General features: G+C 28.9%; 3 protein-coding genes and 1 long non-coding RNA gene across 6 annotated transcripts; 2 read left to right on the top strand and 2 right to left on the bottom strand.

The window, feature by feature from the left end:
- Positions 1–1134: 1134 nt before the first annotated feature.
- LOC124428886 (uncharacterized protein KIAA2013 homolog) lies at positions 1135–3966 on the bottom strand. The gene is made up of 7 exons (XM_046973501.1): positions 3224–3966; positions 2678–3149; positions 2365–2602; positions 2033–2271; positions 1737–1964; positions 1397–1671; positions 1135–1330 (listed from the first exon to the last, which is right to left on the bottom strand). The coding sequence occupies exons 1-7, from the start codon at positions 3402–3404 to the stop codon at positions 1143–1145; spliced, it is 1821 nt and encodes a 606-aa protein (XP_046829457.1). The 5' UTR covers positions 3405–3966; the 3' UTR covers positions 1135–1142.
- A 680-nt stretch (positions 3967–4646) lies between these two features.
- On the bottom strand, positions 4647–9484 carry LOC124428888. The gene is made up of 6 exons (XR_006943316.1): positions 9343–9484; positions 9153–9222; positions 8712–8870; positions 8370–8551; positions 5829–5900; positions 4647–4782 (listed from the first exon to the last, which is right to left on the bottom strand). It is a non-coding gene; the product is annotated as an uncharacterized LOC124428888 (long non-coding RNA).
- LOC124428885 (sodium- and chloride-dependent GABA transporter 1-like) lies at positions 5945–12231 on the top strand. Of its 2 annotated transcripts, none has more exons than XM_046973499.1 (9): positions 5945–6847; positions 7968–8247; positions 8325–8625; positions 8706–8889; positions 8979–9246; positions 9323–9697; positions 9774–10076; positions 10146–10313; positions 10389–12231. In XM_046973499.1, exons 2-9 carry the CDS (start codon positions 8092–8094, stop codon positions 10476–10478), a joined length of 1845 nt encoding a protein of 614 aa, XP_046829455.1. In that variant the 5' UTR covers positions 5945–6847; positions 7968–8091; the 3' UTR covers positions 10479–12231. The 2 variants fall into 2 exon arrangements, with proteins under 2 accessions (XP_046829455.1, XP_046829456.1); XM_046973500.1 differs by lacking the exon at positions 5945–6847 and adding an exon at positions 7373–7600.
- Positions 12232–14007: 1776 nt separating this feature from the next.
- LOC124428887 (alkyldihydroxyacetonephosphate synthase) lies at positions 14008–19515 on the top strand. Of its 2 annotated transcripts, XM_046973504.1 has the most exons (7): positions 14008–14292; positions 14871–14977; positions 15603–15692; positions 17248–17528; positions 17611–17899; positions 18043–18352; positions 18428–19515. In XM_046973504.1, the coding sequence occupies exons 2-7, from the start codon at positions 14940–14942 to the stop codon at positions 19199–19201; spliced, it is 1782 nt and encodes a 593-aa protein (XP_046829460.1). In that variant the 5' UTR covers positions 14008–14292; positions 14871–14939; the 3' UTR covers positions 19202–19515. The 2 variants fall into 2 exon arrangements, with proteins under 2 accessions (XP_046829460.1, XP_046829459.1); XM_046973503.1 differs by lacking the exon at positions 14871–14977 and having other exon boundaries at positions 14009–14292.
- The last annotated feature ends 88 nt before the right edge of the window (positions 19516–19603 follow it).

Here is a 19603-nt window from a genome sequence, read left to right as displayed (position 1 = left end):
CGATATACGATATAAATTAAAGAGTATAAGTAAAGGAATACATTGGAGAACATAATAAAAATTTATAATTAATGTGATACATATTTAAGCATTATGTATACCTCTTAGTAATTAATATCGTTAGTATGATCATTAGAGCCATGTCTTTTATATGTAAATAATAATTATAGAAAGAAAAAAGGAGAAAAAAATAATGATAACAATGTTAAACGAATTTTACATACAATGGTGGACGTGTCAAGTTCCTTCATAACTAAAAATGATAAAGCCTAATTAATTAGTCAGTTATGTAGACGTCAAAAATGATTTTCTAATCTTTTACATATTTCATTTATAAAATTCTTCATTGATTACAACAGGAAAATAAATCACTCGCAGATATGAAAACTTTCTGTTTTTTGGCAGGAAAGTATGAGCCAAAGACTTACATATAATAATAATAATAACAATAATACTAGTAGTAATAATAATAATAATAATAATAATAATAATAATAATAATAATAATAATAATAATAATAATAATAATAATAATAATAATAACAATAATAATAATAGAAAAGTATCGCTAATGTATTAATAAGAAATATAAATTACTATATCAAAGGTGCATCATTATATATATCGTATATATAAATATATAAATATATACACACTTCCAAATATCATAGATTTAGAAAACAAATTTTTCATTACGTTTGCAGATTAAATATATGTCTATTAAATAAATATGAATAGTTTATGATGTTTTAAAAGTATTATAAATTTTTTATAAATTCTAATAAGGCATGATTTTTATGTTATTTTTTACTTATATAGCAATGATTCTACAAATATCCTTTATTATCCAATTTTTTATTTTGCTCTTCAATTACTGGAATGATTATTTTTAAAATATGTTAAAAAATGAAAATAGTATATAAAACTTTATTTTAAAGTATTAAACACAATATCTTTGTTTCTGTAAACAGATAGAACTTTAAACAATAGAATATATATATATGTAATATATATATATGATATATATATATATATATATATATATATATATATATATATATATATATGGAAGATATATATATAAGATATATATATCTTATAGTAGACATATTGTATCGGTAATAAAATAACTATGTACAATGTTTAAGGTTTATTATATCGTACTTTTTGTCGATCTTGATGACCATAATATTCGTTCATTATTAGTTTACAAAGGAATAAATGAAAAACAATGATGAGAAAACATATACTAATCCAGAAAAGAGTAGGTAAACCTCCAAGTTGATGACCATGCTTATGTAAAGCCATTACGTGATGATCGTGAGCTGGAGCTATACAAAATTAAAAAGTATATTTCACATATTCGTAACATTTTATAAATATGTATTAATACATACCATCGTCTACAGCATGAACATGTAAAGCATTTCGTAAATCTTGCATGTGTTGATAATCAGATGTTATATAAAGTATAGCAGTCAATGGTTTAGTTAATTTTACCGGAAAATTGGTATAAGTTTGACTTAAAGAAACCGGTGCATCTAAACAACCTGCATCGCATCCAAAATATACGCTGTCACTTTTATCCAAGGCTACTCCCAAAATTGCACGATTATCTTCTCCTACTGTTACTGATATATTTACATGAGTTACGTTACCATAACTTATTCGTCTGTAAATATATAAAGGAGAGAATTTATTTTGTTATATAATAACGATATATACTTTATATCATACCTAAATAAGTAATCTCGATGGAGATATTGCGGATCGATATTAAACTCCAGATGTTGATTGGTAAATCTTAAGCCTCCAAGACTTAAAACAATAGCTTGCTGTACTGCTGGAGGGCCTCCTACCATTAAATGATGACAGCTTCGTTTTTCTAACGTTAATAACCATGCATCGACAATCTCATTTACACTATCAATTGATGAAGTATCTTTCCATAATTTGGGAGCATCTCTAAAAATATACATTATTAATTGTCTAGTATCTTTAGATGATATAAAAAGAAATATTTAATTTATTACAATGTGTGATGACCATGATAACAACCCTCGTTAGTTGCAATTTTTTTTTCTACATCTACAAGGCCTCGTGGAATTTGAGAAAGTACCAAATACATTGTAGAATTTATTTTATGACCATTAATAGCTCCTGCAGCTTTAGAATCACTTATTCTAAAACCAGTAGACCAATAACTTTGCCATACTTTTACATGTTCTTCTTTTAAACTTTTCTGTTGTTGCATTATTGCTTTTTTTAATGTCTACATTAAATAAAATAAATATATAAATTCAATTACATAAATGACAAATAAAAAATATAAACATTTCATGTAATGTTTAAAAGCAATACTTACGTCTATGGCTTTCCTTTTAGTTACATCTCTTTCAATATGATATCGTTCTGATGAAACTGGTTCACTGTATTGTATACTTGTAAGAAATTCAAGTTTTATAGTACTCCTTGCTTTAATTTGTATCACTTTCGGTGGATCTTTATAAACTATGGATATTACAATAACTTTATTTGAGTCAGATAGAGGAATGAATCCAGATATTAAATTATACTCATGACTAAAACCATCCACTTGTATCCTAGACGAATACATAGTTATTTTATGTAGCAAACTTGATTAGTAAAAACTTTTACAAGTTGATATTAATATTTACTTAATAGTTTCTAATCGTGAATTAGCCCAATGTGCAGCAGTTAATGGTTTCAACGGTATCTCTTGAGAAAGTGATGTAGGATTAACAATTTTCACATCCTGCACTAATATTGCATCTAAAACTCTATGAGCATAATATTGAAAACTCAAGTGATAACCTTCTCTGAGACATTGATACTTATGAACAATTCCAGTCGTGAAATGAGTGACAGTAGCTTCACTATAAAAACTATTTTCATATAAAGGATGAGAAACTAATGGTTGCCATTGTATAGGTAATAATAAAGCTCTGCCATGTTTAATATACATCCAACCCTCTGGTGAGACGGGTATACCAAATACTCCATTACCAATATATGGCAAGTATTGATGTTCTTTTTCCAAAGGTGGATTATGAAGTATATTTACATTATATTCTGCTGCATCGAAATAAAAAGTAGACAATCTTTCAGTCATACAATGATGTTCGAACGCTATAAAAATAAAAAATAATTCTTTAATATTATATACCAATCTTGTAACATAATTTGGTCTTACTTAATATTACCTTCTATTGGTTCTCTGGCTGTAGAAAAGAGCCATTGTGCAAATTGTGGTCCAAAATATAAAAGTACGCCGCCGCAGATAAGAATAAAAAATAAAAGTTTACGATAAGAGTAATTAACATCTATCAAACGACGTATTCGTTTTCCAAATTCACGGGCATCCAGCATGCCACCTGTCCTCATCGTAAAAACGATGATGTTTAGAAATTATAGGCGTTTTTCTTAAAATGCTTGAAAACATAACCTTTAGGAATCAAAGATCTTAATGCGAATAGAAATAATTTATTATTATCGTCTCATTATCATTTTATTATTAGCATCTAAGCTAAAAAAGAATCGATTTAATTAACAATGTTTTATTACACTTTTCCGTAAATTTCGTAATAACATCATTTGTCTACCATTATAAGTAAACAATAGAAAAAATTACTAACATCTGTGACATATGTGACGTAAGATTATACACTGTCCACTTCACGTGAGTATACACTAGACTATCGAATTTTTTAGCTACTAATCGAGATAACTCGATTATTTCAAATACACCAATCAGAAATCGTTCGCTCTTGTATCGTTTCATTGATTGGCTCATTTCGAAAAATCGATATATATATATCGAATTATTTAAAAAAGACCGCAAAAGTTTCTATTTAATTTCTATAATCAATATCATCTGTTTTTTACAAAACGATAATTTTAAATAAATAAATGTATATTCGAGTATATATATGTATATATACTTTTATTTTAAGATCATGATAAATATTAATTTCTAATGTGTTTCTTTCTAATCATGCGTTGCACCGTGTTACGATAGCATAGTGTTATGATATTTTATAATTAGAATATTTTTTATATTAAAAAAATATCTATTATTAAAGTAATTTGAATAAAAAAATATCATAGCTTACTTTACTCGAATTTCTATCGAGAAGGACGGTAACTATCGTGGTTCCCGCGGCACTTCCCGCACATCCTCTTGTCATTTGGGATACTCCCCTCCATCCTACCTAATACCTAATATTAATAGCAAAACGGATCTAATCGGAAAATGTGAAATTAACATTGATTATAAATGAAATATCAAATAATTCTTATCGCTATCAATTTTTTATTATTAATTTAAAAATTATCTCAAATAAAAATTTCACATATATTTCAATGTTATTAATAGACAATTACTTTGAAAAATTCAATTGTTATAGATCAACAAATCTTAGTAAAGACATAAGAATTTGTACATATCATTTTTCTTACTTTTTTCTCTCTGAACTATTATTGAAATTAGAAAAAAGAAAAAACCAAAAAAAATGTACCATATCAAATATTTTCGTATAACTTTGAAATATGTTTATACAGTGTCAAGCGTTACCAATCTATACGATGGACTGTACCGAGAACGGATGCAGGGATAGATCGGTGTCACGTGGACCCTCCGGATATACCAGCTTCCTAGTCTTGCTCGCCTACTTTATCATTATTTCGTTTCATCGGAAATGTTCCGATACTGGTAAGGACATCCGTATACTTTTCTCCGCTACCTTTATTTTTAATAGTTCATCTGTAAACAAATTTAAAAGCCAATACTTTCGACATAAATCCATAGAAACATATTGTATATATTTTATATAAATTATTAAATTAAAAACGAAAAAAAAATTCTTATTAAGATTTTTTTTTATGCATATGACTAATACATTTATGGCTATAATATTGATATTAATGGGATGAGACCAAGTCCACGTACGAAGCGTCATTTTCCTGGTAGCTCATAGGCAGACATAGATCCGGATAGACTCATGGAACTACTCATTCCGCGCGTATCCCTAAACCTCCTGCCCTAAATCCATCCGGATTCCACTCCCTACCATGAACATGAAGCATCAGTCAACTACGAGCAATGCATGGTGGTGTATTGCTTCGAAAGCAAGGTCGATTCCCGCGTTCTCGTTTCCATCGTTAAGTTCCTCCCCTTGAAGAACTATTACCCCCTTCCCTATCAAAAATCCCTTCGATCAGGCTCACCCTCGACTTCTCCATCCCGAAACGATTTTTATTTCCTCATACAATAAAATACACCAATAATTATAACAATGATAATGATAAATACAGGGTGTAGGGTATTAAAAAATATAAAAATAATAACAATGAGAGATATAATAATAAATAGATTATTTAAATAAATTTAAAATTATTAGAATGTATTGTTTAAGTATTTTACTCTCTCTCTCTCTTTCTCTTCGTCTCTCTTCCTCTCTCTCTCTCCCTTTTTCTTCCTCTCTCTCTCCCTTTCTCTCTCTCTCTCTCTTCCCCCCTCTCTCTCTTTCTTTCTATTTAAAATTATTTTAATAATTTTAATAATAATTGAAATCTTTTTTCAGAATGTATAAAGTGGAGGATTTAATGGTAATAAAATATGAGAGAGAAAAGAGAAAAAGGTATTGCGGAAGTAGAAAAATTTGAAAGGATGTTGTAAAATAGGAGGAAGAAACGGATGAAGCGCAGAAACTATGTATCTATTGATACGCGAAGTCATGAAGTGGAGGGCTTCGTACAAACTAGCAGAGCGATGTCAACTTGATGATGATATACTGGATGCGAACTTACTGACTCCCTCTCTTTTTTGCCTTTTCCTTCTCTTCCTCTCTTCTGTCTCCATTCTTCTTTCTCGATTTTTTTCTGCAATGATCATTCAAGACATTCAATATAATAAAACTTCATTATAATAATCAATTGTATAATTCCTTTTTTTTAGGATTGTCTTATTTTGAAATCGATTTAATTTTGATGTTTAAGTATCTTGAAAAATAAAGAATGATAAATTGATCTTTTAAAAAGATCTATCCTATTAAGATCATAATCGAAGAAAGCGATAATTCTATCTTTTAGCCTTTTTCTACAATGATCAATATATTTAATTAAAGTAATTAGAAAGAATGTCTCCATTTAAAAAAATAATTTAACAAATATCGTCAATTCTAATTAATTATTATTTTGCAATATCGAATTGCACATTAATATTCAGAAAATAAAAATGAAGTTGATCAAGATCTATAAAAGGATCAATACAAGGATCAATATAAAAATAAGATGGATCACAAGGAAGTAAAGCTAACATAAGTCAGAGATGATGGAAGTGGAGATATATATATAGAGATGTAAGGGTGTGGGAGAAGGGATGAGAGAGAAGAGAGGGAAGAGGGGAAAAAGGAAAAGGGGGATCTCTCCCGGTTTTCTATCTCGCTGATTTCAGTCGGTGAGCCGACATGCACGAAAGCTCCCCAGCATCATCCACGTAGTCATCATCCACAGATAGAAGAAGAAGAGTCTTTCCAGTTTCTCTCTGACCGAAGGACGCTAAACATTTTGGTTCTTTCGGGAGTTCTATATCGAATTAAAATTAAAGAACAACATTGTGTTAGAAACCATGGATCGATCTATCGATCTTCGTTAACGATCCAAGCTTGGACTTTTGAATAAAAAATAAAAAGAAAAAACAAGAAAACAAAATCAATCAGTGTTTGATTCACTTGTGTTCGACTCTCTCAAAGTGAAGTGCAGACTAAGTGAAGTCTATCTTAGGATCATCAAAACGGATTCTACTATTAGAAAACTCAATAAATTAGGTATGTGTGTGTATATTAGAAAATTTCTATGACATTTCTAATCGTTCGATTCGAACGATTTTATCTATTCTATCAAATAGGAAGTATGAACAACGATGGACATTGACTTTTAAGTTATTAAGAGAGTTCATTGACAGATCTTCTTAGGTGATAAAGATCTAGGTATAAATATAAGATTTATGATGGATGATGAGAAGGGTTGGGGGAGGGTGTAAGGTAAGCCAGATGACAGGGTCGACAGTCAACGCATAGCGATGCAACATCGGACACGCGGAACAGCACATCCTCGGCTAATTAGAATATAGCTGTTTTTTATGAGCGTGGAAGAGGAAGAGGGAGCCAATGGATGAATACGGTGGAAGAGAGGGGAGGGTCACCCATGATCGTGATATTTATTACACGGACCCCCTGCCGGACATTAGTATTTAACTCTGCTTCTATACTAGCAAATACTGGTGGAGGCCTTCACCCTTCTTTGTTCAGGTGGTTGGAACAAGCCACCATTTCTAGAAATCTTTCTTATTCTTTCCTAAAGAAAGAGAAAGAATTTGTTTGTGAAATATTTTCATATAAATAATACAAAAATGTGTCTTCTCATCAGTTCACATCGTCTCTTACATTTGTTCGATCTTTTCAATGAATTTTATATTCTTTAAGATCATCAATCGACCTGATAAACTTCCGGTTAATCATATATCTCCCTCATCGAGTGAGACTGTCCAATGTCTTACTAAACGGGCGATAGTGATTGAGGTACAATGCCAAGCGTAGTGTAATTATTTAATAGAAGATAAGAAGGTCTACTAGATCTACTTTAGCTTCGAATCCATAGTTAAATGTTTGACCATGAAAGTTGACAAATTTTTTCTTTTTCTTTTTCCTTATTTCTCTTTTTTTTTTTGGATTCATTCGCCATGGATTGACCCAGTTTTTCGCGACACTTAGAACAATGAGTAGCGTTTAACTATACCGTTCTGAAGTGCATTGAGATAATTATTTCTTTGCATCGTCTTTGACCGAAATGAATCGTTTCCTTTTCCGTAGATTTTCATTCTAATGACAGGATTCAGAAAAACGTTTCTTAAGATCGTTCAATCATCGAATGATCTTGATTGCACAGGTACGGTGTTATGTACAAAGATCAGCATCCTACGTAAAAACGCTTTCTCAGGGGTCAGGTGAAGTGGCTGGTGAAGATTCAAGATAATTGAACAGTATAATTCATTAGTAGTCCATTTGCAAAAATGACGGAAACATCTAGAGAAGCTGATGTGCCTGACTCGGAAAATCCTGATAATGCGAGCACGTCTTTGAATTTAGCATGTACTCCTGCTAATAATGGCAAACCACTTCCGGAGCGTGGAACGTGGAGTACCAAATTGGATTTCATTCTCAGCGTGGTAAATACAAGAACAATACAATAGAACAAAAGTTGATTAATTAATATATATCATCAAAAATTACTTTCATTTTCAAGGTTGGACTGGCCATTGGACTCGGCAATGTATGGCGTTTTCCTTACCTCTGTTATAAAAATGGAGGTGGTGCTTTCTTGATCCCATATTTCTTAACATTGGTACTAGCTGGTATACCAATGTTCTTTATGGAATTAGCTCTCGGTCAAATGTTAACAGTCGGCGGTTTAGGTGTTTTTAAAATTGCTCCTCTTTTTAAAGGCATCGGTTATGCCGCTGCTGTGATGTCCTGTTGGATGAATGTTTATTACATTGTTATCCTTGCATGGGCGATATTTTATTTCTTTATGTCCATGCACAGTGGTTAGTATAACATTATAATTCTTATATTAAAATTATTTAAAAAATTGTATATCTCTAATTTTGTTCACTTTCTTTTTTAGAATTACCTTGGGGTAGCTGTAATAATTACTGGAATACAAAATATTGCGTAAATCCTTACGATAGAAGTTCGTTACTTTGTTGGGATCAAATGACAAGGAATCACAATGTAATTAAGATGTGTTCTGTTAATCAAATGAATGTCACCGTCAATGAACTCACAGATCCTGTAAAAGAATTCTGGGAGTGAGTAGGATGATAATGCTCATTTAGAAAAGAAATAAATAAAAAAAGAAACACGAAGAAAATTAATGTATTATTTCCTATGTTCATAGACGTCGAGCATTACAAATTAGTGATGGAGTAGAGTATGTAGGTACTATACGTTGGGAATTAGCTGGTACTCTACTATTGGTATGGATTTTATGTTACTTTTGTATCTGGAAAGGCGTAAAATGGACTGGCAAGGTAGTTTACTTCACTTCACTCTTCCCTTACGTTTTACTTACGATTTTATTAATTCGTGGGATTACTTTGCCTGGTGCAATGGAGGGTATAAGATTTTACATCAGTCCAAATCTATCAAAATTAAAAGAGTCCGAGGTAAGTTAAAATAAAAAATGTAAGATGTTATTAAATTTTTCTTCTGATTATTAAAAATAAGAAAAAAATTCAATAGGTATGGATAGACGCAGTTACACAGATTTTCTTTTCCTATGGACTCGGTCTTGGAACATTGGTTGCTCTTGGTAGCTACAACAAATTTACCAACAACGTATACAAGGATGCCCTGATCGTTTGCTCGGTAAATTCATCGACCAGCATGTTTGCTGGCTTTGTCATCTTCTCGGTTGTTGGCTTCATGGCTCATGAACAACAAAAACCTGTAGCCGAAGTTGCTGCTTCAGGACCAGGATTAGCTTTTCTTGCATACCCTTCTGCAGTCCTTCAATTACCAGGTGCACCTCTCTGGTCGTGTCTTTTCTTCTTTATGTTACTTTTAATTGGTCTGGATTCGCAATTTTGTACTATGGAAGGTTTCATCACTGCAATGGTAAACTCTTGTTTGACAATTTTTTTATTTATTTATTATTCGAATAAAATAGATATTTATTATTTTTATAAAATAGGTAGACGAATGGCCTCAGTTATTACGTCGACGTAAAGAAGTGTTTATTGCGATAGTCTGTGCTTTATCTTATCTCATTGGACTCTCATGTATTTCGCAAGGTGGAATGTACGTCTTCCAAATCCTGGACTCTTATGCTGTATCTGGATTCTGCTTACTCTTCCTGATCTTCTTCGAATGTATCTCGATCAGTTGGGCTTTCGGGGTGAACAGATTTTATGATGCCCTTCGGGATATGATCGGTTATTATCCTCTAATGTGGTGGAAATTTTGTTGGACTATAACAACTCCGATGATATGTGTCGTGAGTACTATAAATGTTATCAAAGAAAATCTTATGTTGCACATAGTAGTTTGATAAATATTTATATAGGGAGTTTTTGTCTTCAATTTGGTACAATGGACACCGGTAAAATACTTGGATTATGAGTATCCTTGGTGGTCACACGTATTGGGATGGTTCACAGCATTATCGTCTATGCTTTGCATACCAGGATACATGTTATATGCATGGATGAAAACACCAGGTGATAACAGTACGGTAAGTCAGAGATATCAAAATTAAAATGAACAAATAGTAATAATAGAATTGTACACTTTTTTTTTTTTGTTGCAGAAATATAAATTGTTAATTCGAATAGAAGATGATGTTGCAGCGTTACGAACAAAAATGGGCCAACCATCGGTCGAATTAACACCACTTTAAAATGTTTAGTCCCTGTTTTTCTCAATTACCTGGATCACAGGGATCTATTTTGACTTTATGAGATATGAGGAGAAAGAACGCAACACTGCCGTTCTCGTTGCTTCCAAAAAGTTTCAACGCTTTATGCGTATGACAATTGAATCGGCTTATTAACTAGCCAATCTTGTAGGTAATACGTCGATCTATCGCGAACAGTGCAATATAAACAATAACAAATGATATTAATAGCGCTATTTGTTATTATTACTTCGAACATATTGGAAAGGACGAGAATTCTGCTTCTATTATTAATTGTTGGCGTTAAAACTCTTGTAAAAAGTTGTGTAAAAAAAAAAGGAAGAGTGTGTTATATCTAATGTAGGCATATGCCAACAAATAATATATACACGTGTCTTTATGTGCAATGTACTCATAATACGTTATTAGTTTGAGTTGCACTTGTATGCTCTTTAGGTTGAGAATTTAGTACCTTTAGAAAGATCAATATATGTGTGTGTGTGTATATATATATATATATATATATATATATCTACACATAAACATATACACGTATAGAGTTATATTACATAAACGTAGGTATATAGGATATATAGATGTGTATGTATAAAAAGAATAATATATGTCAAAACGTTAGATTTAGTACGCTTATAAGATCGCATAAAGAATTATTACGAAGAAAAATCAAAAAACAAAACAAAAAAAACAACAAATAATTTATTCGTTATTGTTTATCACACTTAATTGTTCTATTTGAGTTTTAACACCAATCGTGAAAGAGTAAATGAAATGACAAAAAAAACCAACAATAAAAAAGAAAAGGCAAACTTCAATTAAAATCATTCTTTACTGTTGAATATAATCAAAAGAAATAGTGCATGTACATACATATGTATATGCATCCGTAATGTGTTCATATAATGAATATAAAATGATGATCATTTGTGGATCGACGTGTAGACGATCTCCATTTCGAGTATTTCTTTTTTTTTGTTTCATTTTTTCGAAAAAATACAAAATATAAGACGAATAGAAAAAACATTCACTTAATTCAATAAACATTTAATGCGACTGTTATTAAATTCGATTTCGATTTTAGCATATTGTATGTATAACAAAAATATCTTAATCTGTTATTTATTATTTCATTAGATGGATAATTTGATCTATTTTAACTTAGAAGTTAAATCATGACGCGCTTAATACAAATCTCGGTTTAAATTTCGCGCCAAAATAGAATGGGCCATTTGGCTTGTCGCATACGAAATATTATTTATTGCAATAATACTACTTCATAACTATTATTATTATTATTATTATTATTATTATTATTATTAATATTATTATTATTATTATTATTATTATTATTATTACTATTATTATTATTAATCCCTTCATTTATTATTAATATTTATTATTAACAACAATCTTTTTTTTCAATGACATTTTTTTTGAAACTTTAGTCTTTTCTATATATCTTATTATATTTATTACGACATCGAGATCTTTACGTCGGTTGTTCGTTTTTATTTTTTATTTCAATCATTAAGTTTCATTTCGCATAAGAAAATTTTAATTTCCAAAAGACATATTGAGATATATGATCATAATAATATCAATCTACATTAATGCCTTCAGTACATGCTGTTAACGAAAATGTTAATTCATCAGTGTAACTGGATTTTAAAATAGCATTGTTTTATTCATATGAATTGTATTACAATGACACGTCAAATAAATTTTTGTGATTATATAACTCGGTAGAACAATGATAATAATCCTTCACTTTTTTAAATTTGTGAAAATACTATCAAAGTAAAGGTAATAATTTATTAATGGTAAAACATAAAATATATTATAAATTATTTGATTTATCCGATAATGATTTGAATGAAAAAGAAGAATATTTCTATAGATCAAATAAAATCGCTGAAAAAAATTATACCGTACAATATATATGTTATTTGTAAACAGAAAAAACATTGTCAATTTTTATTGAACGTATTTTTTCGGACTGTATATTTTGTGCAAGTGTAATATGTTCTGTCATATTCATTTTATTATTACCTGATTTTACATAATCTATATATTTTGTATAAGTATATAAAATAATCTGTCACGCAAATAATCCAAACCCCTCCAAAAAACTCAGTTATATATTATTCCTATTGTGTTATTTAAAATATAAAATAGCATTAATAATATATTTAATGCTATTTATCATATTGGATGAAGATTTTGATCTAAATCAATCTTAATTTAAATTAAACTAGAGTAAATAAATCAAAACATTTCTTATTTATTTATCTTTATATTCTGTATTCTATATTCTAGTGATCAGTCTCTATATAGATTCTCTAGTAAAAAATTAAACATTCTAAAATATAATTTCTTTTTTCTTGAATTTTATCCTGTTTTTCAATCCAACCATCTCATATGAATTGCATCTACTTTTCTTTCTTTACAATCTAACATTCTTTTATATAGATTACACAACACTCTTGATTTGGTAGATTTTTCTTTTAAGTTCTAGAGAGGATGCTTCTTTGATAAGACATAGAGATTGTAATGTAAATTGATTCTTGAGATTTATATTTACAATAATATTTTTGTTTATTGAGATATAAGTATGACATAGAGAGTATTAGTTATTGTCATATGGATCAAATATATGGATTAAAGTTAAATTATACAGTTCTTTAGCCAATTAGAAATATTGTATAAGTTACCTTTAATAAATTCTTACGTTTCTTGTTATTTCTTGATTTAATAAATTCTCAAGTTTTTTGTTATTTCAGACAACGCATGATATAAAAATAGATAGTATTTATATGTTCGTCATCTTGAATTGATATTGACAGAATTTAAATAAAATCTTCATAATTAATGTTAATGATATTAATTATTTTAATTATTGTTAATTATTTTAATTTACATTATGCATATACGTAATTCCATTTACTTTTATTTACTACATCTTATTAAGTTATATTCTTGCATCTAATAAGCGAACTTTTTTACTTTTATACTACAAAAAATAGTGAAGATTGAGCAAACATGTTGAAAAAGTATAATGCGATTAGTAAAGTTCAACTGAAAATCTTTACAAGTATGAAGCTTACTAAACTATTTGATCTGCTAAACGTGACAAAAAAGTCTCTCTTTATATATTTCTTTATTGTTGAATATAATTTTTATCTTTGAAAATATAAAAGTATTTAAAAATCATAATCATTATCTTAGATAAATGAAATTGCATTTTTTCGATATTTTTAATTCATTTAAAAGTCAAAAAAAATGAGATATAAAAAATTAAGATTACAAGAATTTACTGTTTCGACCAATCAGAAAACTAAGTTTACACTAAGTTTCAGTTAACACTAAGTTTCTCGAATTTCTATTCGTCGATAAATATAATATATGATACATTTAGTTGATGTTTGATGGCGCTCGATTTTATTTACTACTCGGGTCAATTCGGTTTTTTTCGGCTCCGCTCGGCTCAGATGGCGATTCGAAGGAAGGCGGATTGTATGATAATCGGTGTTTGGGCGGGGGCTCTATTGATTTAAATCTGTTGTGCCGGTGCGCGTGTCAGTAATAAAGGTGGTTACCGTTTATTATAGAAGACGACACGAAACGACACGAAGCAGCCGGAAGTTGGAAAATATATTATAAAGTGAAACAGTATCTTTTTTGTCCTGTGTTTTCTTCCATCATATCTTGAGATACGTTCATTGAACATGTCGAACAAAATAAATACGATTACTTCAATGATATCAGAAAATAAATCAGAATCTACTGTTCCAAAAAACAGGTAAAATATATACACACACACATATATATAGATATATATATATATATATATCTCGTACAGGATTTCACTTTTTCTTTCACTTTCTATTTCTATCATTTTTATTATACTACAAAGAGGTCATGGTGTAATAAAAAAATATCGTCAAACTTAGCCACGCCTCAAACTTAATTCATGGAAATGAAAAGATTATTTTACAATAATGTCTCATGACTACTTATATCCATCATTGAAATTTTATATCATTATTTAACCTATAACGATAATGTTTTATTTATAATCACATTCCTTTGCTCTATATCTAATTTGTCTTTCCTGTAACCATTCGAAGATTCAAAATTTCTTAAGCTGAATTTTTGTATCTATAGTTTTTAATGTATTAAAATATACATATATGTATATATACATACACATATGTATGTTGGTATAGATTAATTTCGTAATCAGAATTGTTATCGAATTGGAAAGGTTAGGTTTTTGATCTTGACATTTGAAAAATTTTAGAAGCCTATCAAAATAATCCAAACACAATTTATTTATATTGATTGTTTCTAAATTATTTTTCCCTCGTTTTATTTTAGATCGGTGATGTTCGATCGATTTCGGTTATTGTCGTTGACGAAAGTTATTTACTTTATACATATGTAAACATGATGGAGGGCGCTCGAGAAAACATTGACGCGACTAAGTGGATTTTTCTAAATTAATTTTATATTCTTAAATTTGCGAACTTTCGATTCCTTAATTATATATATATATATATATATATATATATATATATATATATATTTTGTTTAAAAATTAATTAAACTTTATAAATACTATATAATTTAATATTAAAAAATTTATAAATAAAGTAATATTTAAATTTTATTAAAATTAATGAAAGTTAGAATAAGATAAAAGTAATAAAAATAGGAAAATTTAGTGCCAGCATTAGCGGTTAGACTATTTATTTAAGTTAATTACATATTTTATATAATAATTATTTTTAAAATAAATCTTTTTAAAATAATTATTTTTAAAAATAAGTTTAATTAATAATTAATTTGTTTGGTGAAATATAATAAATTATTATTAAAAATTTTTTAAATTTTAATTTTATAAAAATTACGTAATAAACTAGGATTAGATACCCTATTATAATAAATGTATAAATATTATATATTTATATAATATTATATACGTATTTATATATATACATATATATGATAATATATATATATATATAATATATATATATATATGATAATATATATATATATATTCGATAATGAAATAATATTTATAATTTTTGTTTTATCATTTTTTAGGCAAGACGTTTTGAAGTGGAATGGTTGGGGTTATAAAGATTCACTATTTTGCCTTAATGATAACAATATTATCGAATTCATCGGTGACAGGTATTATTTGTAATATCTCTTACGAATAATTTATAGAAAGTAAATTAATATTAATTAATATTTAACCCTTTACGGCCGGCATTGCCGTGGACGAGAGGTATTGATGCGCGCAGTTGAGAAAATTGCACGTTAAACGTTTGTGTTATAAAAAATAGAACCAAATCTCCAATTTTCTTTTAAAAGAAAAATAATATTGTTTACTATTCTTATACTTATATTATCGCTCAGAAAGAAAGACGTATTCGAACCTTTTTATAATACGTGTCCATAACTGTGAACAGACTTACTTGGGTGGTTATTTACTGACCCTGACCGCAAAGAGTTAATAAAAAAAAGTATAGAGAAACAAATGAGCACATTTATCTATTCATGATCTGCTAAAAAGTATATTTATTGTTTCTGATATTACATGAAAAAGAGAATAGATCATTAATCTTAATTGGTATGTATTGAATGTACAAAAGAAGGTAGTCACTGAAAAATGAATACGAGTTCTGATATTACATAAGTATAAGGAAATATCGAATATTTAAACATTTATTTTACAGGTCTCATCTGATATAATAAGATACAAATTTTAACCAAATATTATTTTTTTTAACATAACAATATTTATCAACTAGACTTCTATTTAGCATAGAAATTTATTCTAAATATATTTTTTCATTCGTTCATATTTACAATGCATTCAAAATACATTAGCATAAATTAGAATCTTATTACTCTAAACAAATATTGAAACTTCTTATATGACATACTTTTCCATGTTTGAAGTTTTCTATGCATTTTTACCATGTACAAACAAATTTCTTTTACTTAACATTCTGTATATCTAAAGTAAAAGAAGATATTTATATTATGTATTTTCTTTACAATTTTTTTTTTTTTTTTTTTTTTTTTTTTTTTTTTTTTTTTTAGTTCCGAAGTATTCAAATTTCTTTTACTTAATATTCTGTATTTTTAAAATAAAAGAAGATATTTATATTATGTATTTTCTTTACAATTTTTTTTTAATTTTTTTAGTTCCAAAGTATGAATGTATTATATCATGGTTATGTTAATGACAGTAATAATAATAAAAAGATACAAAGGTTTTTTTTATGACTTCAACGTGAAAAAAGAAGATAGAAAAAAATAGATATAATAGTAGGAAGTAGTAAAAGAAAAATGATAAATGTTAATTCTTGCTGATAACTCATTTGTATAGGCAGCGACTTAGGAAAAATAAAAAAAAATAAGATAAATTGCATTTTCTTGCCCTCGATGGAAGTCACTTTAAGCTTTCTTATATTCCAGCTGATAGCAGAAGTAGCAGTTTTTAACTAATCAGATTAGAGTGTTGGAGAACAAAAGGCGTTCTCAAGTTAAACATCTATTTGTGGTAAGCAAAGTGCTTCTGATTCTAATCTTAAAAACGTTGCTGCCTCTACAAATAGTCTGATAAACCTTTATAATCAATTCTAATCTTGATGTATCAAGTATGAGGAATATAACGTATCATATTATTGGTAATCTCTCTGTAAACTTTATTTATTTATCTATTTTATTTCTTTAGATATCCCATTAGTAATCACAAGCTGCCATATTTCACTCAATGGGTTAAAGATGTATTCAATGTGGACTTCAATTTGAAAATCACATCACAAGATGTACCAACAGATTTCCCAGAGTCAATTATTTCAACAGAATTATTGGATTCAATCAATAGGCTCAATATCGATCATTCGTTGAAAGGAATAGATCGATTGATCAGAGCACATGGTCACACTTTAAGAGAAATCTTTGTTCTTAGATATGGAATGTTTAAAAGAATACCAGATATCATTCTTTGGCCAAGTAAACCTTATTATACTCCTACTGTTTACTATTCTTGTGTAATATGTAATTATATGTCTCTATATAATTTCATTTTTCTTAGAATGTCACGAAGATGTTGTCAAGATTGTGAAAATTTGTGCGGAATATCAAGCTGTTTGTATCCCTTTCGGTGGTGGAACTAGCGTTAGCGGTGCTGCTTGGTGTCCAACGACAGAACGTCGAACGATAATTTCATTAGATACCACACAAATGAATAAAATATTATGGATTGACAAAGAAAATTTAATAGCTTGTGCGCAAGCTGGTATCATTGGTCAAGATCTAGAACGTTTATTACGTAAGGAAGGTCTAACCTCTGGTCACGAACCAGATTCTTACGAGTTCTCAAGGTAAAATAATAAATATGAGTTATTCTTTGTATCTTACATCAATTAAAAATTAAAAAAAAATTGCTTTTATTTGAAGCTAATTTGTTATTCTAGATATTTCGTTCTAAATATTTCACATGTATACCTTTTGGTTTACATTACAGTCTAGGTGGATGGGTAGCAACTAGAGCCAGTGGTATGAAAAAAAATACTTATGGAAATATCGAAGATTTAATCATACGTGTCCGAATGGTCACTGGTCGAACCGAAGATCCTGAAATTACTTTGGAACGAGGATCGTTAGTACCTCGTTCATCTTGCGGACCAAACTTTGATCATATAATACTTGGTAGTGAAGGTACTTTGGGCTGTATTACAGAAGTTATTTTTAAAGTCCGTCCTTTACCAAGGGTAACCAAATATGGAAGTATAGTTTTCCCCGACTTTCAAAGTGGATTCTTGGCAATGAGAATGGTAGAAATTTCTTTTCTATATAACTTATATAATCTTCCTTAAAATTTCAAATCAATTTTGTTCTGTAAATTTCAGATAGCTAAAGAACGTTGTCAGCCATCAAGTATACGACTAATGGACAACGATCAATTTCAGTTTGGTCAGGTGTTACGTCCAGAATCAAGTTGGAGTAGTTCGATATTAGACAGTCTAAAACATGCATATATTACAAGAATAAAGTGTTTTAAGTGGGATAGGATTTGCGTAGCTACGCTTCTCTTTGAAGGGAACACTTCAGAGGAGGTTACAGCTCAAGAGAAAAAGATTTATAATATTGCTAAATTTTATAATGGTATACCTGCTGGAGAAACGAACGGCGAACGTGGCTATACTTTGACTTTCGTTATTGCATATATACGTGATCTTGGCTTGGAGTATGGTATCGTGTCAGAATCCTTTGAGACATCGGTTGCTTGGAATCGTACTTATTCCTTGTGCTGTAATGTTAAATCTCGAGTAGCCAAAGAATGTTATGCTCGAGATATAAAACACTTTATGATATCTTATCGCATAACTCAAACCTATGATGCAGGCTGTTGTGTCTATTTTTATATGGCGTTAAATTATATTGGTCTGAAAGATCCTATAGGAGCTTACGAAAAGATCGAAGAAGCAGCTAGAGAAGAAATATTAGCTAGTGGAGGCTCTTTATCTCATCATCACGGTGTTGGTAAATTAAGAGCTTCATATTATTCAGAAGCTGTTGGACAAGCAGGTGTTTCTCTTTACCGTGCCGCCAAAGCTCATCTAGATCCATATAATATATTTGCCTCGAGAAATCTAGATCCTGATTATAAAAGTAAACTATAATATTGATATATTATTTTAATCAAATAATCGTATGGAATTTAAAAGAGAATTGTCGTAAGCACACGAAATAATATATCGATTATGACAGTGCCCATTAATTTACCAAGACATATTTCGTGACATAATAAAAATATAAAACGCCCGTGATGATACCAGAGAGAAAAAAAAAACAAAGCAAATAATTAAAGATAGAGAATTGTAAGCGTTGTTTCTCTCTGACGATAGAAAGTAATAAGGTTGTATAAAGAGTTAGCAATCATAATTGTTGTATAATTGTACGGACTTAGTGTACAATATATAAATAATAATAATTACGCCTACTGGTGTTACGTGGTAGTACAAATACGAAATTATATATATATATATATATATATATATATATATATATATATATATATACAT

This window comes from Vespa crabro, chromosome 13, assembly GCF_910589235.1.
Source record: "Vespa crabro chromosome 13, iyVesCrab1.2, whole genome shotgun sequence".
In the NCBI taxonomy this organism is placed as follows: domain Eukaryota; kingdom Metazoa; phylum Arthropoda; class Insecta; order Hymenoptera; family Vespidae; genus Vespa; species Vespa crabro.
This window is presented reverse-complemented; position numbering and strand designations above follow the sequence as displayed.

Excerpts from the sequence above, each read along its gene's own strand:
- LOC124428885 (XM_046973499.1), top strand. The coding sequence starts at position 8,092 with ATGACGGAAACATCTAGAGAAGCTGATGTGCCTGACTCGGAAAATCCT. Across the intron at positions 8,248-8,324 it reads TGGATTTCATTCTCAGCGTG|GTTGGACTGGCCATTGGACT; the intron begins GTAAATACAAGA and ends TTCATTTTCAAG. Across the intron at positions 10,077-10,145 it reads CAACTCCGATGATATGTGTC|GGAGTTTTTGTCTTCAATTT; the intron begins GTGAGTACTATA and ends ATATTTATATAG.
- LOC124428887 (XM_046973503.1), top strand. The coding sequence starts at position 14,219 with ATGTCGAACAAAATAAATACGATTACTTCAATGATATCAGAAAATAAA. Across the intron at positions 15,693-17,247 it reads ATCGAATTCATCGGTGACAG|ATATCCCATTAGTAATCACA; the intron begins GTATTATTTGTA and ends TTATTTCTTTAG. Across the intron at positions 18,353-18,427 it reads GATTCTTGGCAATGAGAATG|ATAGCTAAAGAACGTTGTCA; the intron begins GTAGAAATTTCT and ends TGTAAATTTCAG.
- LOC124428886 (XM_046973501.1), bottom strand. The coding sequence starts at position 3,404 with ATGAGGACAGGTGGCATGCTGGATGCCCGTGAATTTGGAAAACGAATA. Across the intron at positions 2,603-2,677 it reads TCACGATTAGAAACTATTAA|GATACAAGTGGATGGTTTTA; the intron begins GTAAATATTAAT and ends GTATTCGTCTAG. Across the intron at positions 1,331-1,396 it reads TGTTCATGCTGTAGACGATG|CTCCAGCTCACGATCATCAC; the intron begins GTATGTATTAAT and ends AATTTTGTATAG.